General features: G+C 35.9%; 1 protein-coding gene across 1 annotated transcript in view; it reads right to left on the bottom strand.

Moving 5' to 3' along the window:
• Positions 1–207: 207 nt before the first annotated feature.
• Positions 208–26,222, bottom strand: part of LOC150091611 (tyrosine-protein phosphatase non-receptor type 9-like) — a 182,627-nt gene continuing 156,612 nt past the window's right edge. The window contains exons 11-13 of the mRNA XM_090384926.1: positions 18,869–19,098; positions 3,102–3,309; positions 208–434 (exon numbers count right to left, since the gene is read on the bottom strand). Coding sequence (XP_090241052.1) covers positions 208–434; positions 3,102–3,309; positions 18,869–19,098 — 665 coding nt within the window. The remainder of the gene's footprint in view (positions 435–3,101; positions 3,310–18,868; positions 19,099–26,222) is intronic.

Raw genomic sequence — 26,222 nt, 5'->3', positions numbered from 1 at the left:
GCTAGAAGGTATCGAAATACTATTAAGGTAAAATTACTGTCAAAATATCTACATTTGGCTCCAAAATGATAAATAAGCAACAAAAAGGAATGATTGAGGAATTTTTTAAAAGATAACAAGGAAAGATTACATGCTGCTATGCATAAAAAAATGTAAAGTTTAAATGAGCATAAACAATCATGATAAATAAATGATTTGTCTGACTCTTTATTCTGACTCTGAGTCATCGTCATTGAATCCTGAGAGATCTACATCTTCTAGAAGTCCACGGCTTAGGGCATATTCTAATAGTGCAAGGTGACAGAAAACATACTGATCTGGCATCTGAATACTGTATGCTCTTTGAGAACGAATCCTTTCTACTGTTCTATGAATATCAATCCAACCAGTGGCTTCCAAACGGTTGATACAAATGTCTAGTGTAATAAATGTGCCTATAAAAAAAAGTGTATTATAATTTTTAACCTCATGAACATACAACATAATTAATTCTAAAATGATTTCCTACACCGATACTTGCCATTCAATACTTCTAATTAGATCAGAGAGATGGAATGACAAGGTCAGCCTAAAAGTGCTAATCATGCTCACATTTTCAACTGGCAGTATGATGCCAGATAATACTCTTCAATTCAATGATAGTAATAGATGCAGAAAAATTTATGTACGTCAAATCCGATGAGCAGACATTTTCCCAGTGGAAAGTGTCTGCTCATCATTATTGCCAAATTAATTCTGTAGGAGTATTTTTATGGGTCATTCCAAAGCACTTCATTTATATAATCATTCCCTGACCTCAAAATATATGGCCATGAAGGGGCTTTGCATCCAATTTAATCAAAGTATATACAGTTGTCCCCTGCTATAGCATGGTTCGTGCGGCTCTTGTTTGCTATAGCACTCTTATTTTTGCCCCCCCCCCCCAACAAGTTGCATTCTCTTCCCTGGAATAGCACTATTCACTCCAAACACCTTGTGAAGAATTATCTATTAGCAGTTGTTTAAGTGACTGTTAAGCCTATCAAAAAAAAATAAATAAATAAAATAATAATAATAATAATAAATTTTAATGCTCTTCAATTCAATTTTCCAATCAATTGCAATTCACAATGCTTGCCTTCAAAGGTGACTTTTAGATTAAAATGAAAACTGAGAATGTAATTAATGAGAAAATGGCTGAATTGATAGACAAACTTGAAGTGCTAAAAATAATTTCCAATTTATGATTGATATATTTTTTTTTTTTGTTGTTGGCGCACCGGCTTCTGTGGCCACAATGCACCTCCCAAAGTTTTTGCATTTTGTACTCTGATCCAAGCCTGAGGCGGGATTCGAACCCGCGACCTTTTGGTTGCCAGGCAGGCACTTTATAAGGAGAAACTTTGAAATTATCTGTTTATTGGCCCAAAAGTTATTTTTCACATCCATGAGTAATTTACTTCTCTGTGTTAATTTTCTGTAGCCATTTGTACCAGCACAAGTTTCCTGTGTCCACAGCTATAAAACGCTATGATCACATGCATAATTTCTTGCATATTACACAAATATACATTTTATACATCCTCTTGCCCAATTATGTTATGGGAAAGGGATCCCCCACTTGGAGGTTCTAATCAATTGAAGTGTATAAAGATTTTCTTTAGAAACTGTAATTTCTTGACAAGGAGTTTCTTTTAGCTGCACACTGCACAATAGCACTGCTAAACAACTGATCTGAGTGACTGATTTTATTTTACCATACACATAGTTTCAGCTTCTGTTTTTTTTAAATGGCCTCAAAGATTAAGCTAGTGCTAATAACATGAAGGTGAAAAGCTATCAAAAAAATTTGTCACAGGAAACTAAATTAGACATTCTAAAAAGACTGGATCTAGGAGATCCAGTATCTGGAGAGCACTAGATTTGCACTACACTGAATGGTTTAAGAGTGAACTAAAAATTAACAGCATTGCAAGCTGTTACTGTGGTGGTGTGTGTTGTTTGGTTTTTAGGAGCATTAGCAACTAAGGCCATATTGCTCCGGGGATATGCGGTGGTCATTTCATGACTTTTCCGCATCCTCCGTATTTGGTGATCACGGGCTCGAACCCCGGTCTGATCAAGAAGCGTGTGCTACACACTGCTGCTCCTGCCCACCTGGCTACGGAGGTGCCAGCTGTTACTGTAAATAATGTAAATACAGTATACGTATAAGGTTCAATAATTTTAAGGTAAGTTTTCTTGCATTTCTGGAACATATACTGTAATTATATTTTATTGCACAATTTGTGTATTTAAATTCATATTTAAATGCTTCTGTTACATTTAATATTGTTAAATAGAAAAATCAGGCAGAAACATTGGTCACACTAATCACTTAAAATTATTTACATTATTTCCTATGGATAAATCTCTCCTTAACATAGATTCACTTAGCACTCTTTTTTTTTCCAACCCTACTTAAGAGTGCTAAGCAGGAACATCTGTATTTGAATGGTTTCAAATAAAGATTCTCTCTCTCATGTTATCATTATATACTTTTCAGTTTGTCTGGAAACATTCACTGTTAACAGTTATCACAAGAATTTCTATACCGTGAACTCCTCAAAGAAATAAAGGCCAATGAAGAACTAGCTGATGAATTAACATCATGCTTATTTTTTTTTTTAACTTGCATATCCATGTGTAGGGGACCAAGAGGTTCCCAGCTGCTTTCCAACCATCCAGCTGCAACTCACAGAACCATTTTACAAAAGAAGTGTGATGAATTATTGCCTCTTTCCAAATTACAAACAAACTGGCAAAAACCATTTGATTGGCTTATATTAACTTGATCAAGACCAAGGTAATTAAAAAAGAAAAAAAAAATCATAATAGTATGCTTATGTGTCTCAATACAGGAAATTATTTGAGAATCCACGACAAATCCAGTTCCTACGTTCTAATAATAGTCCACTGTCACTTGATGTCAAAAATAACGATGCTATATATGATCTGATTTATTAATCAAACATTAAGGAGGACAATATACTGCTAGAAAATACCTAACAACAATATTTGGATAATATCCCAATGATATTTCCAAATACTGTGTACAAAAGCATTACTTTTATTTATCTCACCTGTTCGGCCAATGCCAGCACTACAATGTACTAGTATGGGAGGTCCTAATGGATGACCACTCCACTGCGATCCCATTGATTTTACTGCTTGAATCTGCCTTTCCCGAATTTTATCTCGAAAATCTAACATGGCAAGAGCTGAAGATGGGACGCCATAATCAGGCCAGCTAGTAAACTGCATGTGTACAACCTTCTGGGAAGAGCTAACCTAAAAAAAAAAATTAATGCAAACAATTATTACAATAACTGTACAAATTCTGAGCACCACCAACCAAGTCTTTACAGCAACATTTTATCTAAATTTCAAACACATGCCTTACTCGAAGCACTGATTTTTTAAACAAATCAGATGATACAGGATATAAATAAAAATAAAACTTATAACGAACACATTTTATGCTCTCCATGTTCATCAACACATGAAAGAATTCCTACAGCATAACAGTAAGATGTAGAATTAAGTTTGGCCAAATGACTGAACAATTTCTTGGAGGCCAGCTATTTTTTTTTTTTAACTTAACAACTTTACAGTTTTTAAAACTTTAACTTTCATAAAAACTAGCCCAAGGAACACAGCTGTTAGCCCCAATGAAAGTCTCACTCCAAAAATATATAATTACATGCAAGTAAATTTTTACCATACTGTTTAAGTGAATGTTTTAAAAACACTCACTTGACAGCTTTGTCTATTGCAGTGGTTTTCGACCTTTTTTTTTAATAATGGCACCCTTACTCAAATTTCTGCCTATTAATATCTGATTCTCTCTGTGTGTGTATATGTGTATAGGTATATATATATAATATTAAAAAAATATGTTATTATAATATAATTATAAACAAAATTACAATTCATAATACAAATTATATATACTTATATAATGATTTTATCCTTTATATAGAGGTACTAAAAAAACATCAATTATAGATCACCACAAAAAAAGATACGGTACAATAGAAGGTATTTAAACACTTGGTTTACATAACTTTCCAGTGAGATATTTGTGCCTGGTGTGTTTCACAGATCTTTTTGATATTAGGTGGAGTATTGGAGAGACATTCATACTCTCATGTCTTCCTCAATCATTTGCAGTCTTTCCCCTCTAGTTAGTTTTTATAGTGATAAGCACAGAAAATCCTAATTCACATAGGTAGGATGTAGAAAATTCTTCCAAGTAGCCAAATAAATCTTCAATATATGTAAGCAACTACTTATCATCGAGCTTAATTCGATACAAGTCCTGGAGCACATTTGTGTAATGCCGAGTCCCACTCGACAAGGGAGCACAAAAGGTTAATAGTAACATAATATTGTATGTAATGAAATTGTTATCTTTTATAATGCGAAGTTTTTTGTATTTTTTTTTTTATCTTGGATTCGTAAATTGAATGATCAGTTGACCTAAGTAAATACTGTCATTGTGGTTTATGGAACACAATAATAAGGATGTACCTTTTCATAGTGAAATAAATATATAAATTTTAAAAAAATACGCACCTCCCCCCAGAATGTTGTTGCGGCATCCTGGTTGAAAACCACTGATATAGAGCAATGTGAAGTATGTGGAGAATATCTGAAACATACAGTTTCACACATTTTCAGCACAGAATTTTTTAAGTCATAATTTTTATATACCAATGCTTTTTTTGTGACAGTACGGCGTACCAGCACCTTTATTAACAGTGACGTGTGACATTTGGATGCAGTGCACTTTGAAATTTTTAATATTCCGTAAATTTTTTCACATATTTATCTACAATTCAAATAAGCTTAAAATTATTTAACTAAATTTACATTTTTCACTGTCTACTGTTAAGATATTTTCTATACAAAATTTTTTAACCATTTCTATAATTCTAAATTACTCAGTCGGACCTCTGTTTAATTATTTTGAATTCCCCTTGGAAGTTACATTTAAAATAGTTTCCGTTGAGCGAGAAAATTTTCATATAGCAAACAGATTAGGAGAGAATTAACTCGGTACACAACTGTTCGCATTTCTGGCCTTCAGGCAATTTAGGCAGTTAGTGATGCTGCACAAATTAAGAGAGCTGAAGGGATTGCCATTCTACAACTTAGTGGTACCTGGTAAAAACTATCCAACCACCTGTCCCACATACGGAGAAGTTGCGCTAGTCTGCAGTGAGCAGATCAAGGTGCATTCCCAATGGGCTCTGCTCCACCTTCTACTGCAGTGGTGTCCAAACATTTCCTGTAGAGGGGCCATATTCAAAAAAAAAAATTCAGTTAGATTTTTTTAGTGTGTTACATTTGCCATATCTTGTTGCATGTAAAAGTAAAATTGAAAATATTCGAAAATTTTATTAAGTACAATACACAATTACATTTACTGAACAAAAACATTTAATGAGAATTTTTTTGATAATTAACAAAATTTAAAATGCTGTTTTAGTTCACTTTCCTCGTGGGCCGTAGGTTGGACACCACTGTGAATCAACTGTAAGCGCCCCGTTCGAGAATTAGGGGAGAGTGTTTTTCTTTTACCCAGATAAATAATCATCTGTTGTTTCGCGGAAGTGCGTTATCCACATTTTTCTGTAAATTTTCCTTATCTCTGTTTACATGGTCACAGTACCTGAATATCCGAATGATACTGACATTTTGGACAGTTTCAAAAAAAAAAAAAAAATTCAAATTTAAGAACTAGTGACAATAACGATGACGAGAGAAGGAAAACAAGGACAACGACGGCATTAAACCTTCTAAGCATAAATTGTTGGCATTTGGTGAAAATGAAGTTAGAAAATTGTCAATTAGGTTACAGTTAAATGCAATTCGTGGGTTTCGGGGGTACCTAACTGAAAAGATGGTTTCGGAAAAATTGAAGAATTTGATGGACGCTTTGAGTATGATACCAATTTCATCGAGTGAATGTGAACGAGGATTTTCACAAATGAATGTGACTGTCAGCCCAACCAGAGCTTCTTTGATGACAAAAGAAGTTTCTTCACTACTGTTTCTTAAAATTGTATGCCCACTGCGCTTCGATCCAGCAAAATATATCGATTCGTGGCTGCTTCGGAAACATCATTCAGCAACCGACATACACAAAGAGGAAGAAAAGAAGTTGGCATAGGGATGAAAGCTTAATAAAAATTTGGAACATTCTACAAAAACTATATTATAAAATTATTTTTACTTATTATTTTTAGGGGCCATAGTCTAACGAAGGCCCCTTAAAATGTCACTCGGATGTCTGCCTGTCCATCCGTCTGTCACAGCATTGTATCTCTGGAACCACTCTACCTACTGACTAGAAATTTTGCCTGGGTTTGCACATCAAGTAGGCCAACATAACGCCATATTAATCGTTGTTGAAAAAAATTTGTCTGAGAATTGGAAGGGGGGTTAAAATGTTGTCGAAAACCTATAGCTACACCGTTGGAAAGAGCTCAACGAGTGTTTAAAATATAATTTTAAAATATTTTTAAAATTAAAAATGGCGGCGCCAGACAGGAAAGTGTGAGTAATTTTCGTGTCCCCCACTCTATTTCCATCGCTAATGGAGCTAAAAAAATTTAAAAGTCACATTAGCTATGCGTTATTCGATGCTTATCAAGGGAAAACTATTCCGATTGAAATCTATCATGTACTTTTTGTGTTAAAATTAAAAAAAAAAAAAAAAATTTATTGCACTTCGATAGTGCGCTTCTTTGTACTAAGTAACTCTCCTTTTGGTGACAAAAAGGTTGCTAAATAGTTAGTTAATAATTCTATAAAGGTCATTTATAAATTTTGCGCGAAGAGAAGTATTTTTTAACGATTTTCAAAGCTGCAGTTGTCCTGGCAAGGAGGTACTCAGAGAGCCAGTGTTGAGGTGGTGGTGGAGAGGTGCCTGCACGAGTCTTGCACAGCCCTCACCTGCCAGTCGCTTCTCCCCCGAGACTTTAATCGCGTCTCCAGAAAGAAGTCGGAGTTGCTTTTCCCACCCTTGTCATTCACAACAACTGGAAAGATTCAAATAGACAACGTTTTCATTATTTCCTAAGTTTTAGGCCAAGCCGGGGTACTAGAAACTTTTTTCAGTTACCAAAAAGCTCTCTATTTGAGATACTACAATAATGACCATTCGTGTCATACTGAGTGCCCGGCGCTCAGTAGTTGACCGATTTATTTACTTATTTTATTCACATTTTACTTACTTTTCTATATATACTTGAATAATTAATTTATACTTAATAAACTGTGTTAATATACTAAATTTGTTGCTCTTATTCCAAAAACATTACTACGTAAGTAATAATATCAGGAAAAAAAAAAATTTTTAGAGTATTTTTCATATCCTTTTAATTTAAAATTTTTCCTGATAGCAAAGAATGAGTAGTGGCACCTATTTTTTTACAAAAAAAATAGCACTGCTCAGCACTATACACTGTTGTTTGTTGGATTTATTGGTGCAAGGGCTACTAAGGCCATAATACACCTATTACAATCTTATTTGGTACATGATTGTTATATTACAAAAAAAGGATTCAGATCAGATGATATTTGTTTATCATTCTGAGGAAGGTAAAAACATCATTAATATCTTGTCGGTCTCCGAGAATCTGCTGTAAGGTAAGTTTATTAGAGGAATATAGATGTGAAGAGAAAGCTATTTGTCATTCTCTCAAGTATAACAGGCATTCAATGATAAAGTGTTTACTGTGAATTGAGTTTGACTGTTGCTGCATAGTGGAGGGTCATCCTGAGTGAGTAAATAACTATGAGTTAGGTGGGTATGTCCTATTCGCAATGGCAAGTAATACTTCTTCCTTTCTATTGCCTCTTCAGCTTGATTAGCCACTGCTTGTGATCGTTTTTAATCTGAAAGAGCTTATTGCTTTTTAGTCCCTGCCAAATTGATAGCAATTTTTTTTCTAACAGTGCTATGTATGATGTGTTTGAAATCTGTGTAAGGTATCTGCATATCTGATGTTTGTGACTTGGCATTCTTGGCAGCAAAATCCGCTTGTTCGTTTCCTATGATTCCAGAATGCCCAGGTATATAACAGAAAATTAATTTTTGCCTGTTTGCAAGAAGCTGCATTAACTTGATTTGAATTTGTTGTAGTAACCGATGACTGGAAGGAAATTTACACTGAAGAGCAGATACAGCGCTTAAGGAATCAGTGTAGATAATGGTTTGAGGATAAAAAGACTGTTTTGCATTCTCTAGAGCCATCAGGATGGCATATAGTTCTGCGGTGTAAGTGCTGCACTCCAAAGGCAGCTGCTGGGATATTGTAATGTTTGGTAGAACTGCAGCTGCGTCAACACTACTGTCTTGGAACCATCAGTGTAAATTTGGGTAAAACTAGAGAACTGAAAACAGTCAGTTGCATGGATCTGCTGAATACTGAAATTTGGAAGGCCATTCTTTCCCCATTGTTGGACAACATTGGCCAAGGGTATTTGCCATGGTGGTGTAGCATGCTAATATCTAGAATTATGTTATTCATATTTAGTTCCCAGCACATAGTTATGCTTTGTAATCTAATGCCACATGGTTTATTCTACAAAGGTTTATATTTTGGTACAAATTATGCCATTTTGGGATGAATAGATACTGCCTTATAGGATGATGTGTGAAACTTCTGATTTTAGCTGCATAGCTTAATAGCAGAGCATGCTGACAAAGAAATAGAGGCGGTTCGTGTGCTTCCATATAGAGACTCTGAACTGGTGATGTACGAAAAGCTCCCAGTGCAATTCGGAGAGCATTGTGATGTACGGTCGAGCCATTTTAATGCATTTTCTCTAGCTGAGGCATATGCAGGAGACCCAGTCTAGTCTGGATCTTATGAGTGCAGCTGCTATGTCATGGGGTGTAGCAGCATGCACCCCATGACATAGCAGAAAATGTCCTGAACAGATTCAGCTTCTTTAGACAGGTTGTCTAAAGTTTGTACGAATATGCTTAATATGCTCTAAGAAACTAAGTTTTTTATCCAGAATTAGTCCAAGAAAGCTAATATTCTGTTCAAAAGTAATTGGATGAGAGTCAAGATGTAAATCGGTACCTGGATGTAAATTCCATTTATGGCAAAAATGAATTGCTATTGTTTTTTGTTTTGAAAGTCTATATCCATTATTTTTTGCCCACTGAACAAGCTTGTTAATTGTGCCTTGAAGCTGCCTTTCAATAAAACGCATGTTTTGTGAGTGGCATAAGATTGCCAGATCATCGGCATACAGATGTTTCAACTGTGTCGGGAATACATTTGGTAATTGAATTAATCCTGGTGGAGAAGAGGTGGCATTAAGTACAAAACCCTGAGGGCCCCTTCTTCTTACACAAATGTTTGCAAGAGAGCAGAGTGAAATCGTACCTGAAAGGACCTATTGCTCAAAAAGTTACAGATAAATTTTGGAAGATGACCTTGAAGACCAGATTCATAGAAATCATGAAGAATCCCGTATTGAAAGCTTTTTCGATGTCAAGACATATCATCACTAGGTGTTCATTCCTGAGAAATGCATTTCGGATGTTTCCTTCAGCTTTGATCATAAGGTCGAGTGTTAATCTAGTTCTTCGAAATCCATATTGATTTTGACTTAGAATGCTTTCAGTCTCTAGGAACCATGTCAATTTGGCATTCATTATTTTTTCTAATATTTTTCCTATACAACTAGTTAAAGCTATCGGTCGGTAATTTGCTGGATCTGAATGGTCCTTTCCTGATTTTGGGAAAGCTAATACAACAGAATGACGCCAACTGGTAGGGTAGTAATCTTGGTCAAAGATTCTATTATACAGTTTTAGCACAGCAGAATGGGATCCTTCACTCAAATGATATATTATGGCATAGTACAATCCATCAGGGCCAGCAGCATTATTATTTGATCTTGCAAGTGCACTACGTAACTCTGCCATGGTAAGGGGTATATTATATAGAAGCTGTTGTGAAGTTTTGAAATTATATTTTTTTGCTTGTACTTTATGTACCTGGAAACTTGGCTCAAATGCGGTTACAGCTGAGATAGTTTCAAATGTTTCACCTAATGTATTAGAAATTTCAAGAGGCCTGCAGATTTCTTTGCCTTTTAGAAGTATTATCGGAGTGGTTATAGGAGGATATTTTCCATTAATTCTTCGAACTTTAGTCCAAACAGTTCTGATATTTGTGGTTCTGTTTATAGTGGAGGCATATTTGGACCATGTCTCTTTTTTGCTTATTCGTTGTATATGACGAATGCAACGAGATTGGGTATTTACAAAATAAGTTCCAGTATCAATTCTTCTCTTTTTTGGCATTGCTACAGGCTTCATTCCATCATATTTTTGGGTGTGAGTGGGTTTTCATGGATGATCTGGGTATACTGGTTTCTGCAGCTGCTATTATTTGCTGAGTTATGTAAGTTACGGAAGAGCCAATGGTCAGAGTCTCAATGGTCTGAATATCTAGATGTGCCAGTTTTTGATATCTCTTGCAGTTAGCTTTGTCGAATTTCCAAACAGTTTTTATTTCACTTTGAGGAGGAGAGTTAGTCGACAGTGTACATATTACTGGAAAGTGGTCACCATTACGAAGGTTATCAGTGACCGTTCAATCAATAAGCGGAGAGAGGTTTGGCGAGCATATTGAAAGCTCAATTGCAGAAGCTGACCTTGAGGAAAGATGCACGTACATGCGAGTCCCATTGTTTAATAATGTTAAGTTGTGCCTTTCAAGAAATTTTTCAATTAACTGACCTCTCTTATCGAGGTGCGAGGAACTTCATAAGGAGTGATGCCCGTTTCAGTCACTCAAGATACAGACAGGTGGTGGCAACTGGGTAACTAAATTATCCAAATCTGCTAAAGTGTATGAATAATTGGGCGAAAGGTATAAGGAAACAACTGTGTTACCGCTATCTCAACTCTAGCAGCGATTGCTTCAAAAATTGTTTGCAGTGAGACAGGTCTGAAAGGAGTTCTGGAGTTTACTAGCAATGCTACACCTCCATGTGCTGTATTAGAGTCGTTCCTATCCTTTCTAAGCATTATATGATGTTTTATGCTCATAGATATTTTACAGGTCAGGTTTGTTTCCTGTAGACAAAGAACAGCAGGCTTATATTCAGTAATTAAGTCATAAACATCGTCTAAGTTAGCTCAGAGTCTGCAACAATTCCATTGAATGATTCTATGCATTATTGAAGATTATCGGGTGTGTCTGCTTGCTTATGGGATGTGGTTTGTTTACTCCTGTCTAGTCTTGTTTTTTTTTCCCTTTTTGGGAAATTTGGTCTAGTGACATCCATGTCCTCCTCTTCTGCATGAAGTTCAAGAAGTGGTTCATTTCGGTGTGAATTTCTATCTATGTCCATGGTATCAGTACTCGATTTTTGATTATTTCTTTCAGAGCTTGTTTCATTAACTGGCTGTTGTACAGCATTTTTATCTGGCGGTATTGTCAATGGTGTGTTTACCGAATGAGTTGATTGCTGTTGGGTAGGCTGTTCATTTAGTGTAGAGAGGACTGACTTTGCCCAATCAGAAACTGAGATGCTTGGTGGAACTGAACAATCTGCTTGTACTGTTATGGATCGCTGCTTTTTTATAACTGAAGAATAAGATAGCTTGTTTGTTTTGTTTGTTATTTGGTTTTTAGGAGCATTAGCAACTAAGGCCATATTGCTCCGGGGATATGCGGTGGTCATTCCCTGACCTTTCCACATCCTCCGTATTTGGTGATGACGGGCTCGAACCCTGGTCTAATCAAGAAGCGTGTGCTATGCATTGCTGCTCCTTCCCACCTGGCTACAGAGGCGCCGCAATAAGATGGCAATTTATTAGAAATTGAAAAATGCCTTTTTGCTATGGCACCTTGTGTTGTACTTTTGTATATTATTTTCTGTCTGCCACTGGATGCACTCCTTTGAAAATGCTGAATGACTTCCCTTACAGTTTGGGCAGCATTGCATTTCAGTGGTGCAGTCCATGTGAACATGCTCTTTCGAACCACAGGAGGCACAGGTGGTTACACCCCTGCAGACTGCTTGTGAGTGTCCAAATTTTTGGCATTTAAAACACCGGACTGAGTTTGGAATATAAGGTCAAATTTTGCACCTTAAATATCCAGCTTTAACAGTTGTTGGTAAAATTGGTGTTTCAAATGTAAAGATGACCGTTTGGGTAGGAATAAGAACCCCATCTTTCTTAATGACTATCCTTTTGGCATTTATTACATTTTGATCGCCTAATTCCTGAACGATCTCCTCCTCAGATACATTAAGGAGATCTCACTCGGCTATTACCCCTTTAGAGGAGTTCAGGATGGCATGTGGGGTAACCTTTGTGGGAATTCCACCAAAAGTCGATGTTTTTAATAGTCTTTCCGAGTGCTTATTCTCACTCATCTCCACTAGGTCTCCAGATTTTAATCTCCGAACCATTTTTGGAGGGCCCGCCATATTTTCAAGCCATTTCTGTATTAAGAATGGGGAGAGCTTACTCAAAGGATTATCAGTTAAAGAATGCTGTATCAGAAAAAGCGGAGCAGGGGTTTCTGTTCATTCTTTTTTCTGCCGTTTTGCATTACATGAATTTAAGTCATCTCTGTTTGAGAGATCTGGATCATGAGATCCGTAAATGGCATGTCTATTTATGTCCATCTTTGCTTCTTTTTGCCCTGGGAGAGTGGTTTTCTTCTCCCAGGTTACCAGCCCCGCCACGTGGAGGCAGGAGTGGTGACACCAGTGACCAAGCAGTTTAGAAAGTTAGTTAGGGTAGTATGGATTATATAAATATATATATACAAGGAAAGAAAGCTGAATTTCATTTCTGGATTCTACTTCAAAGGTTTTAAGTAAAGAATCACTTATGAAAATCAGGAAGAATAGAGACACTGCGAAATAAATACAACTAATCCACTGAGAAAGAGCACTCTTATGTATCACACAAAATATCGCTTGGCACTCGGGGCCAGCATTATAAACTGTATGAACAGAATATCTCATCATTTTATGTCAATTTTTTCCAATGCTCACGCTAAAACTGGGGATGGGGATATAGTTCTGCTGGGAGTCATTGCGGTACAAGTAAACACATGGGTTGTGTTACGGTAGCTAAGAATAGAAATAGGTCCATGTATACTTGCGTGTACACCAATGCTAGGAGTTTAGTAAATAAATTTGATGAATTTGAGGTATTGCTCAAAACATCAAAGGCAGATACTGTTGGGATATCAGAGACGTTGTGTCACACAGATATAAGGAATGCAGAACTGGAATTTGGGGAGTACAACGTCTACAGAAAGGATAGACTGGATAGGAAGGGAGGAGGGGTTATGCTATTAGTTAAGAAATACATAAAATCCAAGGAAGTGAAGCCAGTGGACATCGCTGGACAGTGCAGTGTCGAGTCAGTTTGGTGTGACATAAGCATTGGGAGATCAAAATTGAGAGTAGGAGTGTGCTATAGGCCTAATGACTCTGATGAGTATAATAAGAAACTGTACAGGGAAATAGAGTGGGCCAGTAAATCAGAGTCTTATAATGGGAGATTTTAATTTCCCAGATATTGACTGGAATTTGGGGGCTGGTCACTCACACACTAGCAAGGCTTTTGTGGATTTATTGGATGATTGTTTTCTACACCAGCATGTTCGGGAGGCAACTAGAGGGAGGAATACTCTTGATTTGATTATCAGCAGTGATTCTTCATGCATTAAGAATCTGCAGATAAATGACCCACTAGGTGGCAGTGATCACAGTGTGCTGAAGTGGGATTTACTCAAAGAGGTAACTACCATTAGGGGTAAAGGGAAGGGTTATTGCTTTCGTAAAGGCGACTACGATGGACTGAGACAGTATTTAAAATTCTATACAGTGGGACCAACTGATGATGTTACCAACAGCAAATGCAAAATGGGAAGCATTCAAAGAACTTATCTTGGAAGCTACTAGGCTTTACATACCAACTAAGAAATATTGTTCAAGGTTTAGGCCTAAATGGATGTCAGATGAACTGATGAGGCATATGGCAGAGAAGAAACATGCATGGGATACATACAAATTAACACATGACACACAAGCCTATGATAGATACAAGTTGATCTGTAACCAAGTTACAAAGGAGGTTAGGCAGGCGAAGGCAGATTACGAGAAATCTTTGGCAAGGGATGCAAAGAAAAACAGCAAAGAGTTCTTTACTTATGTAAACTCTAGAAGGAAGGGGATGAATCAGATTGGTCCACTTGATATCGATGGGTCAACTGTTGATGATCCTGCTCGGGTAGCTAACAAACTAAATGAATATTTTGCATCGACATTCACACATGAGGAGTTATTTAGCGAGGGGAAAGCCAGAAGTGTATTCAACTCTAGCAGTAAGCTAGAGAATCTTGTAATAACTGAGAGTAAAGTGGAGGAGAAATTGTTGAAGATAAACACAAGAAAGGCACCCGGGGTGGATGGGATCTATCCAGTTATATTAAAGGAGACAGCAGAGGAAGTAAGCAAACCCTTAGCCATAATTATGAGAGCTTCCTTGGACTCATGGGAGGTACCCACAGACTGGAGATGTGCAAATGTGACCCCAATTCACAAAGGAGGATCAAAGGCTGACACAAGTAATTATAGACCTGTGAGCTTAACTTCTGTTCCAGGAAAATTAATGGAGGCACTGGTTAAAGAAGCACTGCAGGATCATTTAGACAAGACTTCAGTTATAGCTCGGACACAGCATGGTTTTGTTAAGGGGAAGTCTTGCCTGACCAATCTGATTGGATACTATGATACAGTCACAAAGGAACTGGATGCAGGGAATAACTTTGATATTATATACTTGGATCTTAGAAAGGCTTTTGATACTGTTGCACATGGAAGACTGCTCCACAAATTGGAGCAGTGTGACATTGGAGGCAAATTGCTGCTGTGGATAAAGGGGTGGCTGAGTGGGAGAAGACAGAGAGTGGTAATCACTGGACAATGTTATTAGTGGAGTCCCTCAGGGCTCAGTGTTGGGTCCATTATTGTTTTCTGTATTCATAAATGATATTGATGATGGTATATCAAGCTTAATGTCCAAGTTTGCAGACGATACAAAGGTAGGCAGGGTTGTCAAGGACACTACTGACACTATGTTGCTGCAACAGGATCTGGAAAGGTTGAGCAGATGGGCTGAGAGGTGGCAAATGAAGTTTAACATTGACAAATGTAAAGTACTACACATGGGAAACAGCAACCCAGAGCAACGTATCAACTCTGTGGTACTACACTGACAGTGATAGAGAATGAAAGGGACCTCGGGGTGGTTGTGCAGGAAGATATGAAGTTCTCTGAGCAGTGCAGACAGGCTGCAAGAGTAGCTCATGGTGTATTGTCAATGATATATAGGAATTTTTCTAGCAGGGATAAGGAAGTGATTATTCCCTTGTATAAGGCAATGGTCAGGCCACACCGAGAGTACTGTATACAGGTCTAGAGGCCTCATTTCAAGAAGGATGTAGAGCTGCTGGAACGAGTACAGAGAAGGGCAACAAGATTAGTGAATGGAACAAAGGGGTGCTCTTACGAAGAAAAGCTTAAGTTTTGCAAATTACAGTGTGTGGAGACTAGGCACCAGCGAGGTGATCTGATAGTGATGTATAAAGCCTTGAATGGTTTGAGCATGCTCAGTGCTGATGGGATTCTTCCTCTCTCTCAGAATAATCACCTGAGAGGGCATAAATTCAAATTGAGGAAAGACAGATGTAGGATAGACGTGCGGAAATTTGCCTTTAGCCAGCGGGTGGTTGGTTGGTTGTACAGACTTCCATCCCTTGTCGTGGAAGTTGATAGCCTAAATAAGTTTAAGGCTCAGCTGGACAGGTATTTTGAACGAACCGAGGGGTGAAGTGGAAGTGGTTTTTTTTTTTTTTTTTTTTTTTTGGCTGATGCTGCATAAGCTTGCTTTCTTGCATCAAATGCCTCTACTAATGCTAATGCTAATTTCAATAATTATGCTGTTCATAACTGTTACAAAAGAAACATCTACTAAAAACATGACTTTTTAGCTGCCATCAAAATATTCACTCTCAGGCACCTGAATACATCACTACTTTCTCAATAACAAAACTAATTTTGAAGTCTCCCATTCATTCTTTCATTTAATCAACATCCTTACTGAATACCTCAGGCATTTCTTTTAAATCCATCACAGTTAGACAGTTTTTATTGCAAAACAATACTCTTTCACAATTATGTCTTTAATCTCAAACCAGCATAACACACAACTCTTCTTGTTTTTTGATTTTTTTTTTTTTTTTTCTTTCTTTTGCTTTGGTGTTACCTGTTGACATTATACTAAGGAGAAATGGTGCAAGAATATTTGCTGATGCTATCGAGGCAGTGTTCGGTGGATCGGAAAACTGCTGGCTTGGGGGGATTCACACACTGATAGATTAACAGTAACTGCAGACAGAGGTAAAATTGATTCTTGCACTTGCACTATTGGAATGAGCAGCAGCCTGGAAAGCAAGGTGCTAGGGATTTCAAGAACTGCTGGGAGTCGTCATGGAACATGGGCTGTGTTAGGGTAATTAACAGTAAGAACTTGTATACTTGTATGGACTTTCCCGAATTAACTGATAACAACTGGATTTGTGATTTTGCGTTTACCCTGGACATCGTGACACACTTAAATACTTTCAACACCGTGTTACAAGGGAAAAATTTATACGCCCATGATATGGTAAAAAGTTTGAATGGATTTCAATTAAAACTCCAGTTGTTCCTTCGACATTTATTGATTAACAAGGTAGACCACTTTCCAACCATGAAGTTGCTGAAGATTTCAGAAAATAAATTTGAAAAATATTGTGAAATTATCAAAGCGCTGAATGACGACTTTTCACAAAGATTTGGCGACTTCCGAAAAATCGAGACAAGTTTGGCAATAGTGCGCGGCCCTTTTTCAATAGAAATTTGTAGTGCACCGAGTGAACTACAACTTCAGATTATAAATCTGCAGTGTGATACCGATTTAAGGGAATTGCACCGTCAAGAGGGAATCTGTAAATTTTACAATACTCTTAATTCGGACAAATTCAACGAACTTAAAGATTTTGCCTGAAAAATTTTTATTTTTCGGGCAAAAATGGTTATTTTTGGATCAACCTACATATGTGAACAAACATTTTCCATCATGAATCTAAATAAAAATTCTTTACGATCAAGCATCACCGATGAACATTTACAAGCAGTTTTAAGAATCTCAACTACAAAATTAACACCCGAAATTAAAAAAATGTTCCATTCTTCTCATTAAATTCTTGGTTGTTAGAGAATAATTTTTTTTATGTTATATTTCTTCGTGATAACAAATAATATATATCTAAAAATAGTATTCTACGTGCGGCCCGCCTTCTTTTTGAATTCCTAATGTGGCCCTTCAGTCAAAAAAGTTTGCCCACTCTTGATCTAGGTAATGGTGTGCATCATAAATAAATAGCAATATACTTCTGCTTAGGGAACAGTACTATTTATTTGTAGTGGAAGACTGGGATAGCTCATCATAATTTACTTTAATGATATGTGATGTTGAGTAAGCTATTTGTAAAAATTCAGCTACCAGTGGTAAATAAATCAAGGCAATTTTCCTCTCTTTTTTGCATCCCTTTTTACTCTCCTCAGAAATAAAAGATACTTCTATGGAAATTGGCTTGAATTGCCAAGTTAAGGCTCCCTTCGGAGTACCCACAGGTTCTAGGAACAGTGTTCTGATGAATGTACAGTGACTAATGTACAGACTGTTTGATAATGAAACCAGTCTTTGAAACACCAAAAAGATTGAATATATTGTCAACTTCATATTTACAATATCATACACAGAAAATCAAAGAAAATACATAGAAAACTGGAATAAGGTTTAAGTGGCTAATTTCTAATCACAAACCAAACTAAGTTATTTAGCACGACTTCTTTTAACTAAACCATAACAGTTCATTAAGTTGTGGAAGAAACTAACTTCTTTTGCGGGAAGCCACTTTTATCTTTTTCAAGGAAGTTCTTCATTAGATTCCAATTTCACAAAAGAGCAATAAAATAAACAAGTTATCTCCTAATCGAGGTTCTCAAGAGATTCAAGAGTGCAACATGTAATGTAAGAAGTCCTTTGGAACATAAATTTCTTTTAAACTTCATGCTGAAGTGAATTACATTGAACTTTAAAAGAAGTGATAGTAACAGTTGAATTTAATCTTTGAATCTTGAAGATCATGCTTCAAATAACCAACCTTTTTTACGACAAATGAATAATCTAAACATTATTGGAGAGATACATTTTTACTAGCCCTTCAAACATCATAAACATTAATTCCTTTATGTGTTCCTAACATTTGGATTAGTGTCTTACAATACCATTTCATTTTCTTTTTTCTTCTTTAATTACAGTTCCTCTAGCTAGCACACGTCTGCTTAGTATTACACACATGTGAAGCATGCTAAATTATAACAGGTAAAATTTACAATACTACTTACACTTTCAGCAGATGTTTGATTATCCAAGGCACACACATATCAAATTAACAACTGACTTAGACAAAACCATTTAAATGAATTTAATAATAATTTTCTTAATGAATTGAATTAATAATTTTCTTTATACTTATAAAAGATGTTGATTACAGACTATAATGCTAGTGCTGTACATTATAAGGAAAAACTGAGATTTTGATAACCTGGTGGGATAAAGAACTACAATGCATTAAACATGTCATTCACATTCTACACTTTAACATTCTCAAATATACAGTATTTAATTTAATTTTCAATTTTTATGTTGCAGTCAGTCTAAACTCACCTTTTTATTAGTAAGGAGTAAACTAGTAACTGTGTAATCAGCATAGTGTTCCACTCCACTGTTGAACACTTCAAAGTTACCATAGTCAGCATTCATATTCTCTTCAGGTGGCCAGTACTGACCACATTTTATTCTTCCTCTTTCCACAGTTTTTGTAGTCATAACAATAACTTGCACTTCTTGTTCCCATATCATACACCAAAAATCAGAAAATGTCTTGGGTAGTGGACCTGAAATAAACAAAAAAAAAAAAAAAAAGCTTGATCTAGTAAATGGACAGATGAACTAATCTAAAATAGATAGTACAATTTATTTATTAAAACCTTGTGTAATGCCATTCATGAGTGACAGTTTATTGTAAAAACATTTGATGGCATAATTAAACAAGATGAAATGCAGAACATTAATACTGGTAGTGGAAAATGATGCAAGAAAACCAGCTTATACAGCATCAGCCAGAAAAAAGAAAACACTAACCATCTCACCTGTCCATCTCCTCTAATTCTTTTTAATTTGTCCCCTCTAATTTGTCTAATTCTTCCTTAAATTTATTCAAACCCACCTCCACAAGATGCAGATAGAAATTTGTTGTTCCAACAATCAAACTTCCATACAGTGATTATTATGAGTATTAGATTAACAGATACAAATGAGCTTCAGTTCATTGTATTTATAAACTATATGTGATATAAAATTATGACTTGAGGGATGAAAAATATATATCAGAGGTAGAAACTCACACCTCTCTCTAACACCAACAAATTAATCCCCACACTTGAAAGGGTTTCAACAAGTTTCTTGCATCATAAATAGGATCCAAATCCTAACCTTTCCAAATCAGCCAAATACAGCAATGTTTTCACCGCCATGAAGAGATGAGTACCTTCCTTTTATTTATAAACATGAAAAGAATTGAATTATATGAAATCACTTTTTTTTTTTATGATACTGGCAGACATAAGAACTACCAAAATCTATACTACTATATTACCATGGATAGTAGTACAACTATATTACCATAGATGGAAGTCATAATAGAAATAACTACAACTGGAAGTCGTAAGAAACTTGAAAATTCTGGATTTCCATTTTTGTAATTTTCATGTAATTTGTAATTTTCATGAAATGTAGGAACCCCTTCTGAGAAGGATAGTTTCTTGAAAAATAATTAAGGTAACAAAAATTCTCAAAAAATATTTTACAAGCACTTTTAATGTAATATGAGCAATGCAATCTATAATTCATGAAAAAAGCTATCACAGTTGACCTGCCCAATCCCAAATTCATTTTACAACACTATCCATTTTTCACCTATTTTTAAGGGATAAATCTGACAAACTGAACCAAGAATTAACATATTCAATTTTATGGTTAGCTATTTAGTCAAGCGACAGTAGAGCTGCCTAAATAGGGTGGGGTTTCACGTCGCAACCATCAGTTTTTAATAATCACTGATCACTTTTGAAGTGGACACACAGTAATGGACAATAGAATTTCGGAATTAAGGCATTTTTACATTGTTATAAACAGGGTAGTACAACATAAAAAAATAAATAAAAATAAAATAAACAGGGCTTTTTTTGGAAAATATAAACTTCTGGAATGCTGAGGATGTCTCCCTAAGAAAGAGAGTCCAGGGGTCCACTGCCAGAAATTTTTTAAAAAATCATGGTTCAAATTGGGGGGGGGGGGTTAAATAGTCTTAAACAGTTAATTTTGGGTTTTTTTTTTTACCCCTAAGATCTCAAAAAAAAAAAAAAAAATTATTTAATAAACAGTACGCGTACTCATTCCTGTGATGCTTATAAATAATAGCATCGTAAGTGCTAAATTTGACATTTCAAGTTAAAAAAAAAAAAAAAGTATAGTAAATTGAACAAAACTAATTTAACATATATTATTTATTTATTATTCAAAATGTTTTTATAAAGATTTCCACAGTGAAAGCATGTCATGATATTTCTTATTGTGATTTTTTTCTTTTCTTTTTTTTTTTTTGCTGTTTATATCTATGGCCAAATGATGGCCCTGAATAAGCTATGGTTTTATTAAGGGTTTTAATTATTAAGTGTTGTGATTGGTGAAGGCTTCAAGAGATGAATTACATCTCTTGAAGTTCGATCTGTGTATCTAGCTTAACTCTCCACTGATGCACAACATGCCAATGACATTATTTCAAAATAAAAATAATAAATAATTTTTATTTTGAAATAATTTTTTTTATTTTTTTTAAATATTTTTTTATTTCTTTTAAACTTCTCTAATGTCATTCCAGCATGTTCTGGCAGGAAAAAAGCCTTGGTTATAAGTAATTTACATCATGGGAAAGTCCCCCCTAGAAGTTGGAATTTTCTACTGCTATTTGAAAACAAAATTAGTGACTCATTAATAATTAGCAATGGAGAAATAAAAGGATTTCTGGGTCCTTCAATTCATGTGTAAACCATTAGGTTAACAATATGCATACATCAAATATTCTAAACTTACTAATTAAAATGTGTTTAGAGTGTTCAGTACATAACTGATACAATCTTTCATCTCTTTATAAAATCAAAGATTGTTAATTTCAGCATGTTATTTCAACATTATCCTGTAATAAGATAACAAGCTACGAAGAAGCTTTGTTCATCTGCCATACAGTATGTGCATATATTCATAGTATGAGAAGTGCCTGTATAGTTTAGCCTACATTCGCCCTTAAATATCCCACCTAAAAGAAAGCTAAACTGTGAAAGAAATTACTTTATTTAAAAAAAAAAACTCAGTGATGGAACTTTATTGAAGCAAAATGGATGGAATACATATTTTAGAAAACTTAGCTGATTTATAGAGCTTCTTAATGTACCATTATGTAATCGACTTAATAATAATAATAGCAATAAGAGCTTAATTGACGGTACTCACCTCAATTGATCTGCTTAGTTACATGGCATTGAAGTGGAAATGAAGTTTAAAATAAGTTAAAATAAATAAAGACAGAATTGTTAAAAACCTGTAATTAAAATTTGCTCAAAAAAGAAGAAGTGCACTACCTCATCCCTGGTTGTCATTTATAAAATATTAATATGAGAACAAGGTGAAGCCAATAGTCACAATGAGCGACTTTCATGAAAAACATCTTTGGTTGGCAATGATAGGAGAAAAGGAAATATGTATTTAAAGAATTCCTATGTTCCCATGATGCATTTCGAGACATGCGGGAACTTTACGTGCGTAAGGTTCCAGACCAGTGAAAGGTTGGTTGGAAGTTTCATGATTAGAACGTTAAATTTAGTGTTATGGCGACACCGTTCTATGACAAGTGCCTAGTATTGGAAGATTTTGTAACTAGATCCTAATTTAATAATTGCGATGGCTGAATCGATTAGGGGATTGTGGTTGTGAGAGTGCACATATTGTGTAAGTTCGGTGCAGCTTGATTAGTTCTGAAGCTATTATGGTGGTAATAAGCACATGTATTGGAAGTTTTTGTGGTGCCGTATTTTGCAGTAGTGCTCCCGATGTAGCATGCGTTACAACTGGATTAACATTTAATTAAATATATAACGTTAATGCCGCTTATTAGACATTCATGTGTCTCTATATGTATTAAACATGGTCCCTAATTTATAGTTTGTTTGAAAATATTAATGTTATGTCTGTATTGGCAAACACTTGGCGAAGCTGTCTGGCAAGTCCACTGTGATAGGGGAGGACAATACATGTGCTTTGTTTGTTGTTCTGGTTGGTGCTATGATTATGTGAGTTATTGGGTTATTGACATTATTTCTTGCAACAGAAATTGTGTTGAATTAGACGTGAAGGGTATTTCCTAACTATGAATTTCTTTGTAAGATATTGTAGTTCGGTGGATAAATCATCCTGCGAAGAACTAAACTTAATGGCATTAATAATAATAATTTATTTATCCCTATTTTATGTTACACTTTTTTTTGGAAGATAACAGCAAAAAGGGAGGGAGAACACATAAGTTGATGGCTTTTTAGGGGGTGTTCCCTTAAAAAAAACGATGAATATACAAATATACAATTGAAAAATATACAGTTCTGAAATTGTACAAGTAATGTTCAACAGAAAAGACATAAATAAACTGGAGTTTTTTTGTACATTTCTTTACAGAAGACTTCAAAAAGCATCACTACTTATAATATCATTGTGAACATTTTTACAATTAAATGAGGAGAAAAAAGAAAAATGATGAGATACATGCACAAAAATTTACAAACTATTTGCCAACTGCTTCCTTTAACATTTGTACATTATTCCCATGTTGGCGTTTTTAAAATCCAGGAGTTGTGGAAGGTAATTTGAATCAGACATCCCTGGTAATGTTTTCAGTTAGTAGTTTCTTGAATTTATTAGTGAAGTGACATTTTTGATTTTTGTACCTCTGTATTTTATACTTTTCTGATCTATGGCTTTTCTGAAAAGAAAGCGGAATCTTCAGGTTGGCTTCATTTCTTAGATTGTATGATATTTCTTCTTCTTCTTCTATGGTTATGAAAAAGGATCTGAAGAGAGAGGGAAACTCTGGTGTCTTCAACGTATTGTAAACAAAGACTGCCTCGGCTTTCTGTAACAGTTGGTAGATGCTGAGGAATCTCACTTCCTTGTATCTCGAACTAACCAGTGCGTTCCAGGGAAGGCCCAAAATTGAACAAATGCATCGATTGAGAATGGAGTTGATTCTCGCAAGGTTTTGTTGTTGCTATTTGGTTTTTAGGAGCATTAGCAATTAAGGCCATATTGCTCTGGGGATATGCAGTGGTCATTCCCTGACCTTCCCGCATCCTCCGTATTTGATGGTCACAGACTCGAACCCCCGGTCTAATCAAGAAGCGTGTGCTACACACTGCTGCTCCTGGCTATGGAGGTGCCTTCGCAAGGTTTTCTTGGCCGGTGGTACCCCATGAGATGATTCCATAGGTGAGGCGCAGCTGAATTAAAGAAAGGAATAATAGTCTGAGAAGGGAAGGAGACAACCAGGCAGAGGCCCTGGTAAGTATTCCCACTAGTGACGAAGTTTTCTTTCGTAGGGTTATCATTTGTTTTGCCCAACTTAGCTTATCATCTAGCCAGATTTCGAGAAACCTGGTTTCATTCACCCCTTCAAGTTGTTTTTCTTTGTATGTTACATCTAAATCAATATTTAGTGATTTGTTTTTTGTTCTAAACACCATGTATTTTGATTTTTCTGGATTCAGTATAAGCTCATTCTTTTGAAGCCAACTATGCATCAAAGAGAGCAAGGCAGAGATTTTGAGTTGAAGCTGATTAGGGTCTTTATCGTGATCAGGATGGAAATATCATCGGCATACTCTACTAGGTGAGAAGATGGAAGAAGAGAGAGAAATTTGTCAATGTAAAGAACAAATAGGATAGGTCCAAGAAGTGAGCCTTGAGGTACTCCCCTGGAGAAATAACAGATGTCGGAGTATAGTGATTTGTTCTTACGACAAACAGCCGATCGGTAAGGTAGTCTTCAAGGAGAAGGTTAATTTTCCCTCTCAAGCCAAGATTGTTGAGTTTGTTAAGTAGAATATTATGGTTTATGCAATCAAAAGCTTTAGATAAGTCAAGAAACAGTGCTATAGCATAGTGACCCTTTTCAAGACTATCAATGATCCTTGAGCAGAAGTCAACAATTGCAAGATCAGTGGATCTTTCAGAGCAATAAGCATACTGTTGTTGATGGATGAGCTGATTTTCTTCAAGAAAACCCACGAGTCTGCTATGAAGGATTTTTTTCGAATAATTTTGCAAAAACTGAGAGTAGAGCTGTTGGGAAAAAGTTGTTGATAGAGTTACAACGGTTTCCCTTTGGAACAGGGATGATTATTTCTTTTTTGAATTGAGAAGGGAATTTACCAGATTGCAAGGAGAGATTGAATATATACTTAGTGGTGTAAGAATTGAGCTAAGGACCTTTTTCAGCAGAGGAGATATTTCATCAAAGCCAGGGGCTCCCTTTTCTTTCAATTGATTCCCTGCCTCTAAAATCTTTTGATCGGAGAGAGGAGCGAGAAAAAAAATAAGTTTCTGATTGAGTACGTGGCAGATTCTCTCATTTCATTGTCTCTGAAGTCAAGTTCGTCTTGAATGAGGTATTCACACTTGATATAAAGTGGTTACAGAAGGCAGTAGCTTTTAGCTCATCATCTGAAATGAGTACCTCATTTTCAACTACATCTTCAAACGTAGCTCCGTGATTTCAGTTTTCTTCCCGGTAATAGTTTGTTCAAAACTGTCCATTTTTTCTTGCTTGTTATGATACCTGTAAGTTGAGAACTATAGTATTTTCTTTTCTCTGACCGAATCCAGTCAGTGGCTTTGTTTCTGTAAGTTGTGTATTTAATTTTATCTGCCTCGATTTCTGTTGCTCTAGCAATTCTTGCAAGGTTGTCTCTTTTCTTGTCTTGTCTTTTCTGTCTACAAATCTTGTTTGAGATGAATGGGCATATTTTCCCTCTTGGCCTGGTGGCCTTTTTATTCCCTGGGCTCCTGATATATGACACGTATTTTTTATATCTATTTAGGATATGCTTAAAAAAGCAGTTCGTTGCAATTTCAGGATCACTTGTAGCAAGCACTCCATCCCAGTAACAAAAGCAGTCAACGACCTGCAGCAGCCATTGACTGCTGCAGGTCGTAACAAAAGTTGATTGAGAGTCTGGAGTGACAGATTTGAAAGTGTGCATGATCTCTGCTTCATTTATTTCATTTTCAATTAGCGTTAAGATGGGACAATGATCCGAAATAGTTGTATCAAGTATTTCATACGTGAGAGGGCATTCCCCAATTGCGAAGTCAAGAAGGGAATTGTGGGACTCTCCCATTCTACTTAGGATATCTCCATCAGTAAGAACAGAGAAACCATTTGAAGTAATGACATCTAGGAGGTCTTGCACCTGAGAGGAAGAGCTTTGAAGAATGTTAATATTAAAGTCACCAATCAGTAGAAGGCTTAGGGATTTGCTTGTGAAATGAGATAGAGTATTGTCAAGAGTTACAAGGGAGCTGTTAACTGAAGCTGAGGGAGGTTGGTATAGACACCCGATCACCAAAGAGGCAATGCGGATAAAAGTGAGTTCACAAGCTTGATCAGGCAGATTTGAAATAGGAAAGGCAGAGCATCGCAGATGACTATGAACATAAATAGCAACTCCACCACCTTTTGAATCACCTCTGCAACTTTGAAAAAGAGAGTAGTCTGGAATTTGGATTGAAACCTCAGGAGAGAACCAGGTCTCAGTAAAAACCATCAGGTCTGGATGCAGATTCCATGTCAGTTCAGCAAGAATTTCAATCATTATGTTTTACAAGACTGCGTGCATTCATATAGAACACAGTAATT

Source organism: Mastigoproctus giganteus, chromosome 1 (assembly GCF_048544385.1).
Source record: "Mastigoproctus giganteus isolate SK-2022 chromosome 1, ASM4854438v1, whole genome shotgun sequence".
NCBI classification, from domain to species: domain Eukaryota; kingdom Metazoa; phylum Arthropoda; class Arachnida; order Uropygi; family Thelyphonidae; genus Mastigoproctus; species Mastigoproctus giganteus.
Note: the sequence above shows the minus strand (reverse complement) of the source record. Positions and strands in the feature narration are given on the sequence as shown.